The 12978-nt window shown below is 44.6% G+C and overlaps 1 protein-coding gene across 1 annotated transcript in view; it reads right to left on the bottom strand.

The window, feature by feature from the left end:
* SDHAF3 (succinate dehydrogenase complex assembly factor 3) overlaps positions 1-3274 on the bottom strand; it is a 68629-nt gene extending 65355 nt beyond the window's left edge. Inside the window, exon 1 of the mRNA XM_025471292.3 lies at positions 2984-3274. Coding sequence (XP_025327077.3) covers positions 2984-3157 — 174 coding nt within the window. The 5' untranslated portion in view covers positions 3158-3274. The remainder of the gene's footprint in view (positions 1-2983) is intronic.
* Between the last annotated feature and the right edge of the window lie 9704 nt (positions 3275-12978).

The following is a 12978-nucleotide window of genomic DNA, read 5'->3' as shown; positions in this document are numbered from 1 at the left end:
CCGCCCTAACCAAGTTGTTCTCCCCCTCCAAGTTATTAAAATCTTCTCTACCCTTCATCTTTGGAAAAGAGCAACTAGCTCTCTTGGCAGAACCCAACCCACACCTTGCAACTCCAAGGCTTAGACTGAGCTGCCTTGCAACTGTGAGAATTATGATTTTATCCAAATAGTTAGATTACTAGGTTTAAACTAAATTTTACCCAGCTGCTAACTCATTAATTACCAGGGCTCTAGCCCCATGGAATACACTTTTCTCCATTCTAAAAAATAAGTAGAAATGTTAGATCGATAATAGGGAAGAAGGGAAAAGGCTTACCTACAGAAACATTCCAATAAATAAATTCAAAAGTAATGAAGGAAATAGGAAATCACCATGAAAACACAATGAATAAGAGCAAAATCAATGATGTTCCAAAATAGTTGGCAAAATTTAAGGAGAAACAGAGTATCTGTATAGCTTCAGAATATCTCCCCAAAATATACACTAATTTCACAATGGCAAACAGTAACTTTACAGTGGAGAAACTTGGCAGACATCACCTTAACTAAGTGATCACAATTAACATCACCATCAGTAAGTCATGTTGACATCATGTGCCTTCTTATAGGACAGGTTTAGAAAAACTCACCACCTTTGTTGGTATCCCTCTCACTAATGCACATCAGTCTAATCAGGAGGAAAAAAAAATCAGATAAACCCAAATTGACAGACAATCTACAAAGTAATTTACCAATACTTTTCAAAAAAAAGTGTCAAACACATGAAAGATAAGAAAAGATTGAGAACTATCATAGACTAGAGAAAATTAGGAGACAGGATGACTAAATAAATGCAATATGAGATCCTGGATTGGATCCTGCAGCTGAGTAAGAACATTAGCAGATACACTGACAAAATGTCAATAAAGCCTCGGTTAACATCACTGTAGCAACGTTAATTTCTTTTTATGTCAATTTCTTATTTTTGATAACTGCACCATGGTTATGTACAATGTTATTAACATATGCAGAACTGCATGTAGGATGTATGGGAGGAGGGACTCAGTTCCTGTCTGAGTAACTCTTCTGCAAGTTTTAAATTAATTTAAAAAAAGAAAAAAAAAGCTGAATTCCAGATACCAAGCTGTGTAGGTCAATCAACAACCCGGTTGTTTGTTTTTTTTCGTTGCATCTCTCTCTCCAATTGATTCTGTTTCTACTCTTGTGCTAAAAAGCTTCCAAGTTCTTAGACTTTAGGAACTCTCAAAGTGCCCTATTTCTTCTCAAACAGAGCTAGACTTCCTTCCTGTCCTGCCACAAACCGACCTGGCTTAAAAGATGTCACTTAAATGCCCTAACTTCTTACAGATTCACTGCTATTAGCTATTCACAAAGTGCTATTAAATGGCAGCTAACTAATATTATTATTTCACAGATAAAACTAAGATAAATTAAGTGATGTGACATTTAATAAATTCCAGACTCTGAATATGAACCCAATTCTTTCAGCTCTAAGACCAAGTTACCATATTAAAAGAAAGCAATTTGCATGTAAAATTCAACTTCCCTAGCTCCATGCAAGCTGATTACCGCTAAGTCATGGTTTTAAAGTTCTAAATTGGGATCCCTGGGTGGCGCAGCGGTTTGGCGCCTGCCTTTGGCCCAGGGCGCGATCCTGGAGACCCGGGATCGAATCCCACGTTGGGCTCCCGGTGCATGGAGCCTGCTTCTCCCTCCTCCTGTGTCTCTGCCTCTCTCTCTCTCTCTCTCTCTCTCTCTCTCTCTCTCTGTGACTATCATAAATAAATAAAATTTAAAAAATAAAATAAAGTTCTAAATTTCACGATTGTCCTAAACAACACTCTTGCAAGCTACAATCAAGAATTCTGAGATTCAGTGAAAAAGGCCTGTGTTCACCCTAACCATAACCTATATAATTAAAAAGAAAAAAAGACATTGGTCTAAACCAACTTTTTAGGCTTTCCAAGCATCGCTTACCTCTGTTCTTTTACCGACACTGCTTCATGCTTTCAAACACCTGAGATGTCCCTCTAATTTCCAATTCCATTAATTTCTTGATATTTGCAAATCATAGCGAAGAGCAATTCTGCTAGGCCTCCAATCCCACGAAATACTCTAAATACCTTTTCCCCACCGTCACTCAAAAAAAAAAAAAAAAAAAAAAAAAGGAGAGGGGGTCGTCAAAGGGCTAAAATCTAATGCCTGTGTCTGAGATTTAAATGTGCAAGGAGACAGGGCAATGTAACCGAGTACCGGAACTTGAGACCCGGGAAAAATCAACTTTCATCTGACTTAAGTCTGAGCATTTTTCCCTTCCACCGCTTGCCGTTGTATCTGATATCTCAGTCAACTGAGAACATTATTAAGACCAAGAAAGAGGGCAGCCCGGGGGGCTCAGCCGTTTAGCGCCGCCTTCCAACCAGACCCTGGAGACTCGGGATCGAGTCCCACGTCGGGCTCCCTGCATGGAGCCTGCTTCTCCCTCTGCCCCCCTCTCTCTCAATCAATCAATCAATCAATAAAATGTTAAAAAAAAAAAAAGAGCACGGAAATGTAAAAAAGCGGCAGTTATGGAAACAACCCTCAAGTCTGAAAACTGGGTAATGAGAAAACCAGTAATTCGTGAATGAGCGTTCGCTACGAGGGGGCAAAAAGCTGGTGGACGGGACTTCCTCAACTTTGTGACCTCCCATCCCCATCCCCATCCCCATCCCCATCCCTCCCCTCCCGCCTCGCACGCGCAGGAGCTCCAGAGGATGGACCGTCCCGGAGCCGCCGAGGTCACCCCGATGTCACCAGCTGCAGCCCGGAACCGGCGGGGCAACACGCAGGCACGGGTCGTAACTCTGGGAAGGGCTCCCAGGTTCACACCAACAGGCTGCGGCTGTGCGATGCTGCGGGGCGCCCGGGGCAACCAGCGGGCACAGGGGTCTCCCACAGGGACACCGCGGGACACCTCTGAGGGTCTGGGGCATTCACTTGCCTCCCATTCCCGCAGGAAACGCTGGGCCTCCTCAGAACCCACGGTCTTATGTCTCCTAAATTCGTCCTTCACGTACAGGTCGCCAAGGGTTTTGAGGTCTGGGGGCAGAGCCCGGTGCAGCAGCAAGATGCGCCGATACAGGGCCCGGACCCGCGAGACGTGCCCGGCCGGCATAGCGGCGCGCGCGGACGGCCCAGCACCACGCAGGCGCACAGACGCGGGGCGCGCCCCCTGCCGCCCTCCGAAGCCGGGGGTCGGCCCACCGGAAGCCGGACGGAGGAGGGCGCGCGACCTTCATCCGGTTTGGTCCGCTCTCAAATCAGGACCTTCCGGAAACCCCGCTGCTGTGACTGACGGGGAAATGGGCGGGTTCTGGTCCGGAGGGGGCGTGGCCCTGGCGGAGAGGCGCGCGCGGCCGCACCGTGAAGGCCCGCCTTGGCCCCGGCAGCGGCAAGCCCAGCTCGTGTCGCGCCTCAGCCACACCGCGTGGCCTCTCCCGTTCCTCCTACCCTTCTTTCCTGATGAAGGCTGCGAAAGCTTTCATCAAAATCGGGCTCCTCCAGGAAGCCTGCCGTGGTTGGCTCCACCCACTCCGAGCGTTTTTCAGCGTTTTTCAGTCTCAGAGTGGGACTAGGGTCAATCTCTGCCTTCAGCAGCCTGCTACCCGCTACATACTTTGCGTCGTGCTGTGTCCCTAATTTGTACCCTGAAGGTGCAGCCTCTTTCACTTAACTCAGCCCTGAGCCAGCCAGCAGGTGTCATTAGCTCAAGTCAAGTTGGCTGCAGAAGAATCCTAGAGCAACATTTATTTTTTAAGATTTCATTTATTCATGAGAGACACAGAGAGAAAGAGAGGAGCAGAGACACAGGCAGAGCGAGAAGCAGGCTCCATGCAGGGAGCCCGATGTGGGACTCGATCCCGGGTCTCCAGGATCACACCCTGGGCTGAAGGCAGGCGCTAAACCGCTGGGCCACCCGGGGATCCCACATTTATTTATTTTTTTAAGATTTATTTGAGAGAGAGAGAGGGAGGGCAGGGGGAGGGGCAGAGGGAGAGGGATAAAGAATCTCAAGCAGACTCCCCTTGAGCACAGAGCACACCCCGGAGCTTGATTTCACGACCCTGAGGTCACGACGTAAGCTGAAATCCAGAGCCGGAGGCCTAGCCCACTGAGCCACCCAGCCTCCTCTAGAAACATCTTAAACGTGTCGTTTCCAGGGCCATGATTCTGGAGATACTGATTAAATAGTCTGAGCTGAAAACATAAAATCGGGACATTTAAAAAAAAATCTCCACCTTTTGCAAAGGTGAGAGCGAGAGTGTGACTGCTTTCTAAAGCTGGCAGCCACTTGGCCTCTGCTTTCCCACCACACCTTTGGTCCTTCAGCAAATGCTGATGGCTCCACCAGCAAAATGTATGCAGAACTGGACCATTTCTTACCGTGCCCTCAAACGCAACCATCCCTCTCTCTCCAGGCAACGCCTCCTAACATTACTGTAGCTTCTTGTGTCTCTGCCTCGGGCCGTGATGAACGTAGGTCATGATCCACCTAAACTGTAAGTTAGATCATGTTGCTCCTCTGCTCAACAAAATCCTTCAGGAAAACCAGAAGTCTCTCCACTTCTTAGCTCTCTAAATTTTCTCCTACTGCCCTCTCCCTAGTTGGCCACACTGGTCATCTTTGGATGATACTGGCATTCTCCCAGGGGCCAGATACCGGGCATACTCCCAACTGAAGGCCCGTGTGCTGGCTGTTCCCTGTAACTGGAATGCTCTGCCTCATATATATCTTCTTGTCTAACACCTTCCTTTCACCCAGCTCACTGCTTCAGATCCCCCCTAAGACGCTCCCTGGAGACCATATTTGAAATTACATCACCATGCCAAGAACTCCCTAAAGCCCCCTCTAAGCTACATTTTCCTATAAAACACAAATTTTGTCTTCTTGCTTATTGTCTGCCCCCCCACACACACACACACCCTAGAATATAAATTCCATGAGGCATTTTGTGATTTTGAGGGTGTCAAATGACTCCTATGGCCTGCTGGTGAGGAAGGGGCAAGAGTATAGGAATTTACGTGATTCCCTCACAGATTTTTTTCTGTGTCAAGACTTTTTCAAGGTGAAAGAAAACACATACCCTGCTAGCAAGGGCAGGGACTTCCTTATTTTAGTGCCCTTTCCAGGGACCACCACAGTCCCTAACAAATAGTAAGTACTCTAATATGGATTACCTTGAGTGGACTTTTTCCTTCTGCTTAAAATTTAGAAGAAAAAAATATTTGTTTAAAAGAACACAGAAAAATTTTTAAATGGATTTAATTTGGTATTATGACAAACCACATTAATGGCAAAAATTGAATGGCAGTGTAGTTATTTTACTTCAGGAAATTTTTTTAAACCATATTTCATCTGTTAATATCCCTATAAATTGAAAATTAATTTCTTGTTCCAGTTTACTTTTTTTCTGGTTTCCTTTGGGGCTAAATTACGTGTATAATAAATATTTCTTTCAGAGTCAAAACTCTTGTAAAAATGTGGAAAAAGCATTCTGCCAATGAATTAATAAAAAATAACAATAAAAGACTTAATTCAGCCTAAAGGGAGCAGAAAAGGTCCACAGAACATTGGGCAATCAATACTCAGAAATGGCAAATGATGGGTGAGAGAGAAGCCAAGACATAGCGGTTAGGCCTTGGGAAGAGGAATCAAGTAATAACATATATAATGATAGATGACCTTTATTTTTTTACAAAGAGCTGGACAGTGAGGTATGTTTTGAGGACAAAACTTCTCTGATTCCTTGACCTTCCAATTTAGGCTGGCAAGTTTTCCTCTTGTGGTCAAAACAGCCATTAATTGAAAATAAGATCAGAGTTATATTCTTGGCCACTAATCCAGATCAGTTCACTTCAAGTAGGCCTTTCCTTTATCCTTCCTCCATATGTTTCTTTTTCCTGTGTGTTATTAAGCAAGACACTCAACCACTCTGTGCTTGGATTGTCTTACATGCCAAATGCTGGCTTAGGTCATTTCATACCTTCCAACTCTGGTAATCTAATCCTGATTTGTCCCAGATTCCTTCTAGAATATTTTGTAAAAGTAGAAGCAGACACATATCTACTCTGAAATAATTACTTTGAAAAGACTTTTTTGTTTTAAAGTAGGCTCCATGCCAGACTGGAGTCCAAAGCAGGGCATGAAGCCCATACAAGGCTTGAGCTGAGATCAAGAGTCAGTTGCAGGGTGCCTGGGTGGCTCAGTTAACTAAGCATCTGCCTTCTGTTCAGGTCATCATCCCTGGGTCCTGGGATCGAGCCCTGCAATAGGTCTTCCCTCCTATGGAGCCTGCTTCTCCCTCTCTCTCTGCCCCTTCCCCCTGCTGTGCTCTCTCTAGGTATCTCTCTCACAAATAAATAATATATTAAAAAAAAAAAAAAAAGAAAGAAAGAAAAGCCAGTTGCTTAACTGACTGCACCACCCAAGCACCCCTGCTCCGAAAGGACTTTTAAAAGAAGGGAAAACTCCTCAAAACTTTGTGTGGAATACATCACCTAAGCCTTTCAGGGCACACAAAATATAACAACCATAATACACCCATACCCATAAAGAAGATCAATGCAGCAATTTCACTATGCAGTATGGTACCTGTGCAGACCAACTCCTGCACAAATAGACATAGAAGAGGCTGCTAGAGAAGTTTTTTGCCAAACAGAGAACTTTGAGGTCAAAGGAGATCGAGAAAAATTGATGAATAAGAAAAAATAAACTGAAAAAAAGAATTCCATTTTTAAGTAATCTCTACACCCAATGTGAGGCTTGAACCCACAACCTGAAGATCAAGAGTCACATGCTGTATGGACTGAGCCAGCCAGGCCCCACACACATTTACATTTCCTATTTCTATATAGACATGCATCAGAAAAAGCTATTCATTTTTTTCTGGTGATCAATTAAAATGTATACTAATTTTTTTTTATTTTTAATTGTTTTAATTTAGAAAAAGTAAAACTAAACTGAAAGGAGACAGGAAACACCTGTGTGAGGCATACTGCCTTGTTACTTTGTATTACGCTCTAGTGTTTACATGAACATGTTGAGGGACGCCTGGGTGGCTCAGCAGTGGAGCACCTGCCTTCAGCTCAGGGCATGATCCTGGAGTCCCAGCATCAAGTCCCGCATCAGGCTCCCTGCATGGAGCCTGCTTCTCCCTCTGCCTCCCTCTCTCTGTGTCTCTCATGAATAAATAAATAGAATCTTTTTAAAAATGTTGAAAATAATCTTACTTGCTAATAAAGTTGAAACCTTTCCCCTACAGCAGAATGAGAAAGGGTTGGTGAATGTGAGAGGCTGGTGGTGAAAGCTCTGAACACTCACTGCTTTATGTCCTTAGGAATGGAAACACATGCTTAGGCTTGAATTTGGTTTCATAAGTGGCTCATTTTTTTTAATTTATGGCTACTAAATTCCAAATTTCCAATCTTTGAGAACAAAAAGCTAAATGCCTAGAACAAGATACAACTTTGACTCAAACAACCTTCACATGCTTAGGGGTCAGGAGAGATGAATAAGCTGGATTTAACCACAATAACTACTTATAGTCCCCCAAACAACACCACAAATGGTCTTTTATTTTCCATTTTACCTCAGAGTCCTAAATAGGAACATCACTATGTGGAGGTGAAAATGTAAGAGGAAGGACTTCTTTAAACATTTTTACTTGGTTTCTGAGTATCTCTAAGTATTGAGATGCAATGGTAAGGAAGCAGATCATCTTGAAATCCAAAATTTCAAGTTTAAATGTAATGGTTCAAAGAATGCAAGAAGTAAATAAATTCATAGAGAGTCTGTTCTTTGAAAGTCAGTTTGGAAAACATATTAGTCTTCATTTAGTATATTCCTAAGTTTCTGAAACATGTTACACAAGAAATATCAAAGAGGAACTAAATGTAGAGAAAGATCTAACTAAAAGGAATATTTTAAATATTTACAATTGTTGATAAATGGGGATGGAAAATCAACCAAAGTTGAGATACATTGTCATGTATAATAATTTAAAATACTAAATATAGAGATCCCTGGGTGGCTCAGCGGTTTAGCACCTGCCTTTGGCCCAGGGTGTGATCCTGGAGACCCGGGGTCGAGTCCCGCATCGGGTTCCCTGCGTGGAGCCTGCTTCTGCCTCTGCCTGTGTCTCTGCTTCTCTCTGTCTCTCTCATGAATAAATAAATAAAATCTTTTAAAAAATACTAAATATACTAATGTTTTTCTAAGGGGAAGAAAACTGACCATTGCCATGAAGCTGAAAACAAATTCAACACCCATTTCTGATTTTTAAAATAATAATAAAATAGAAATCAATGGATTTCTTTTTTTTTTTTTTCTCTCTCTCTTGAGAGAGAGCAGGATTAGGAAGGGCAGAGAGAGAGGGAGAGAAAGAATCCTAACCAGGCTCCTTCCACTGGGAGTAGAGCCTGATGTGGGGCTCGATCTCACAACCCTGAGCTGCAATCAAGAGTCAGACACATAACTGACTGGGCCACCCAGGCACCCCAGAAATCAATGGATTTCTCAACACAAAATCCAACATCTTATTTAATGGAAAACATCTAAAATAATAGGTAAGTTTTGCATAAAAGGAAATGGAAAAAGAACATATATTCTCCTCACAAAAGATAAACCAAAAACTGATTTTTTTTTAAGTTACCTATGAGGATGAGTTTGGGTGAGGGGCAAGGCAGAGAGGATACAGATGGAAGGGAGATGTTTCTAAGTTTATATAGTTTCAACTTTAGAGCAGTGAAAATCCATAGAAAAAATCACATTAAATTTTTTTAAAAGCTAACATCAGTATAGAAAGCAAATCTTAAAAATGATTGCTAAACATTGTTTTGCCCATACACTGTCAGTTTTGTTCAAAATAGTTCATCACTGGGGTGCATGGGTGGCACCATCGGGTAAGCATTCCACTCTTGATTGCAGCTCAGGTCATGATCTCTGGGTCCTGGAATTGAGGCCTGAGATGGTCTCCACAAGCAGTGTGGAGTCTGCTTGAGATTCTCTCTCCCCCTCCTCCTTTACCTCTCCCACTGGTGCTGCCTCTCCCTCTCTCTCTCTCTCTCCCTCTCAAATAAAAAAATAAAACCTTTAAAAAAAACAAAAAATATAGTCTATCACCTACATTTATATCCTCCTTTCCCAAAAGTTATTTAGTTGATGTAAAAATTGATGTTTACCCCTCTTTCATAAATGTTCTCTAATTTTGCTACATTGTAATCAATGAATAAGTTGTAATTTATCAAATCATCAGGAAAAGGAATTTCTTCAAATTTCCTTTGAGCTCTTTTTTTTTTTGAGTTTCCAACGTATGCTTAAAAGAATATGTTGTTTCGTAAGAAACAATAAGTGTTGGCAAGAATGTGAAGAAGGGGGAGGAGCAAGACGGCGGAAGAGTAGGGTCCCCAAATCACCTGTCTCCACCAAATTACCTAGAAAACCTTCCAATCATCCTGAAAATCTATGAATTCGGCCTGAGAATTAAAGAGAGACCAGCTGGAATGCAACAGTGAGAAGAGTTCGCGCTTCTATCAAGGTAGGAAGACGGGGAAAAAGAAGTAAAGAAACAAAGGCCTCCGAGGGGGAGGGGCCCGCGAGGAGCCGGGCTGAGGCCGGGGCGAGTGTCCCCAGGACAGGAGAGCCCCGTCCCGGAGACGCAGGAGCTGCACCGACCTTCCCGGGGGAAAGGGGCTCGCAGGGAGGTGGAGCAGGACCCAGGAGGGCGGGGATGCCCTCGGGCTCCCGGGGACACTAACAGGCACCTGCGCCCCGGGAGAGTGCGCCGAGCTCCCTAAGGGCTGCAGCGGGCACGGCGGGACCCGGAGCAGCTCGGGGGGGGGGCGGGGGGGGGGGCGGGGGGGGGGGCGGCTCCGCGGAGGGGGCTGCAGGGCGGGAGCAGCTCGGAGGGGCTCGGGGGCGGCTCCGCGGAGGGGGCTGTACGGCCCCGGGAGCAGCTCGGAGGGGCTCGGGCAGAGGAAGAGGCTCCGTGCGGAGGGGGCTGCGCGGTTCCAGGAGCAGCTCGGAGGGGCTCGGGCGGCGGCTCCGCGGAGGGGGCTGCGCGGCCCCGGGAGCAGCTCGGCCGGGCTCGGGCAGAGGAAGAGGCTCCGTGCAGAGGGGCCTGCGCGGTTCCAGGAGCAGCTCGGAGGGGCTCGGGCGGCGGCTCCGCGGAGGGGGCTGCGCGGCCCGGGAGCGCGAATCCAACAGCGCAGGCTCCGGAGCACAGGGCGCCGGGACACAGCCCAGGATCCCGCCTCCCCCGGGACAGGCAGAGGCCGGGAGGGCCCAGGACAGCAAGGAAGCGCCTGCCCCGAGCTGAGCAGATCAGCGGCCCCGCCCCGGAGCCTCCAGGCCCTGCAGACGGAGTTCCTGCCGGAGCTGAATCCAGGTTTCCAGAGCTGCCCCGCCACTGGGGCTGTTCCTCCTGCGGCCTCACGGGGTAAACAACCCCCACTGAGCCCTGCACCAGGCAGGGGCACAGCGGCTCCCCCAACTGCTAACACCTGAAAATCAGCACAACAGGCCCCTCCCCCAGAAGACCAGCTAGACGGACAACTTCCAGGAGAAGCCAAGGGACTCAAAGTACACAGAATCAGAAGATACTCCCCGGTGGTTCTTTTTTTGTTTGTTTTTTTTTTTTGTTGTTGTTGTTGTTGTTTGGTTTTGTTTTGTTTTGTTTTGCTTTTTGATTTGTTTCCTTCCCCCACCCCCTTTTTTTTCTCCTTTCTTTTTCTTTCTCTTTTTCTTCTCTCTTTTTTTTTCTTTTCGTTTTTTTCTTCCCTTTTTTTTCCTTTCTCTTTTCTTTCCTTCTTTCTCTCCTCTCTTTTTCTCTTTTTCCCAATACAACTTGCTTTTGGCCACTCTGCACTGAGCAAAATGACTAGAAGGAAAACCTCACCTCAAAAGAAAGAATCCGAAACAGTCCTCTCTCCCACAGAGTTACAAAATCTGGATTACAATTCAATGTCAGAAAGCCAATTCAGAAGCACTATTATACAGCTACTGGTGGCTCTAGAAAAAAGTATAAAGGACTCAAGAGACTTCATGACTGCAGAATTTAGAGCTAATCAGGCAGAAATTAAAAATCAATTGAATGAGATGCAATCCAAACTAGAAGTCCTAACGACGAGGGTTAACGAGGTGGAAGAACGAGTGAGTGACATAGAAGACAAGTTGATAGCAAAGAGGGAAACTGAGGAAAAAAGAGACAAACAATTAAAAGACCATGAAGATAGATTAAGGGAAATAAACGACAGCCTGAGGAAGAAAAACCTACGTTTAATTGGGGTTCCCGGGGGCGCCGAAAGGGACAGAGGGCCAGAATATGTATTTGAACAAATTCTAGCTGAAAACTTTCCTAATCTGGGAAGGGAAACAGGCATTCAGATCCAGGAAATAGAGAGATCCCCCCCTAAAATCAATAAAAACCGTTCAACACCTCGACATTTAATAGTGAAGCTTGCAAATTCCAAAGATAAGGAGAAGATCCTTAAAGCAGCAAGAGACAAGAAATCCCTGACTTTTATGGGGAGGAGTATTAGGGTAACAGCAGACCTCTCCACAGAGACCTGGCAGGCCAGAAAGGGCTGGCAGGATATATTCAGGGTCCTAAATGAAAAGAACATGCAACCAAGAATACTTTATCCAGCAAGGCTCTCATTCAAAATGGAAGGAGAGATAAAGAGCTTCCAAGACAGGCAGCAACTAAAAGAATGTGTGACCTCCAAACCAGCTCTGCAAGAAATTTTAAGGGGGACTCTTAAAATTCCCCTTTAAGAAGAAGTTCAGTGGAACAGTCCACAAAAACAAGGACTGAATAGATAACATGATGACACTAAACTCATATCTCTCAATAGTAACTCTGAATGTGAACGGGCTTAATGACCCCATCAAAAGGCGCAGGGTTTCAGACTGGATAAAAAAGCAGGACCCATCTATTTGCTGTCTACAAGAGACTCATTTTAGACAGAAGGACACCTACAGCCTGAAAATAAAAGGTTGGAGAACCATTTACCATTCGAATGGTCCTCAAAAGAAAGCAGGGGTAGCCATCCTTATATCAGATAAACTAAAATTTACCCCAAAGACTGTAGTGAGAGATGAAGAGGGACACTATATCATACTTAAAGGATCTATTCAACAAGAGGACTTAACAATCCTCAATATATATGCCCCGAATGTGGGAGCTGCCAAATATATAAATCAATTATTAACCAAAGTGAAGAAATACTTAGATAATAATACACTTATACTTGGTGACTTCAATCTAGCTCTTTCTATACTCGATAGGTCTTCTAAGCACAACATCTCCAAAGAAACGAGAGCTTTAAATGATACACTGGACCAGATGGATTTCACAGATATCTACAGAACTTTACATCCAAAGTCAACTGAATACACATTCTTCTCAAGCGCACATGGAACTTTCTCCAGAATAGACCACATATTGGGTCACAAATCGGGTCTGAACCGATACCAAAAGATTGGGATTGTCCCCTGCATATTCTCAGACCATAATGCCTTGAAATTAGAACTAAATCACAACAAGAAGTTTGGAAGGACCTCAAACACGTGGAGGTTAAGGACCATCCTGCTAAAAGATAAAAGGGTCAACCAGGAAATTAAGGAAGAATTAAAAAGATTCATGGAAACTAATGAGAATGAAGATACAACCGTTCAAAATCTTTGGGATGCAGCAAAAGCAGTCCTAAGGGGGAAATACATCACAATACAAGCATCCATTCAAAAACTGGAAAGAACTCAAATACAAAAGCTAACCTTACACATAAAGGAGCTAGAGAAAAAACAGCAAATAGATCCTACACCCAAGAGAAGAAGGGAGTTAATAAAGATTCGAGCAGAACTCAACGAAATCGAGACCAGAAGAACTGTGGAACAGATCAACAAAACCAGGAGTTGGTTCTTTGAAAGAATTAACA

Source organism: Canis lupus, chromosome 14 (assembly GCF_003254725.2).
Source record: "Canis lupus dingo isolate Sandy chromosome 14, ASM325472v2, whole genome shotgun sequence".
NCBI lineage: Eukaryota > Metazoa > Chordata > Mammalia > Carnivora > Canidae > Canis > Canis lupus.
Note: the sequence above shows the minus strand (reverse complement) of the source record. Positions and strands in the feature narration are given on the sequence as shown.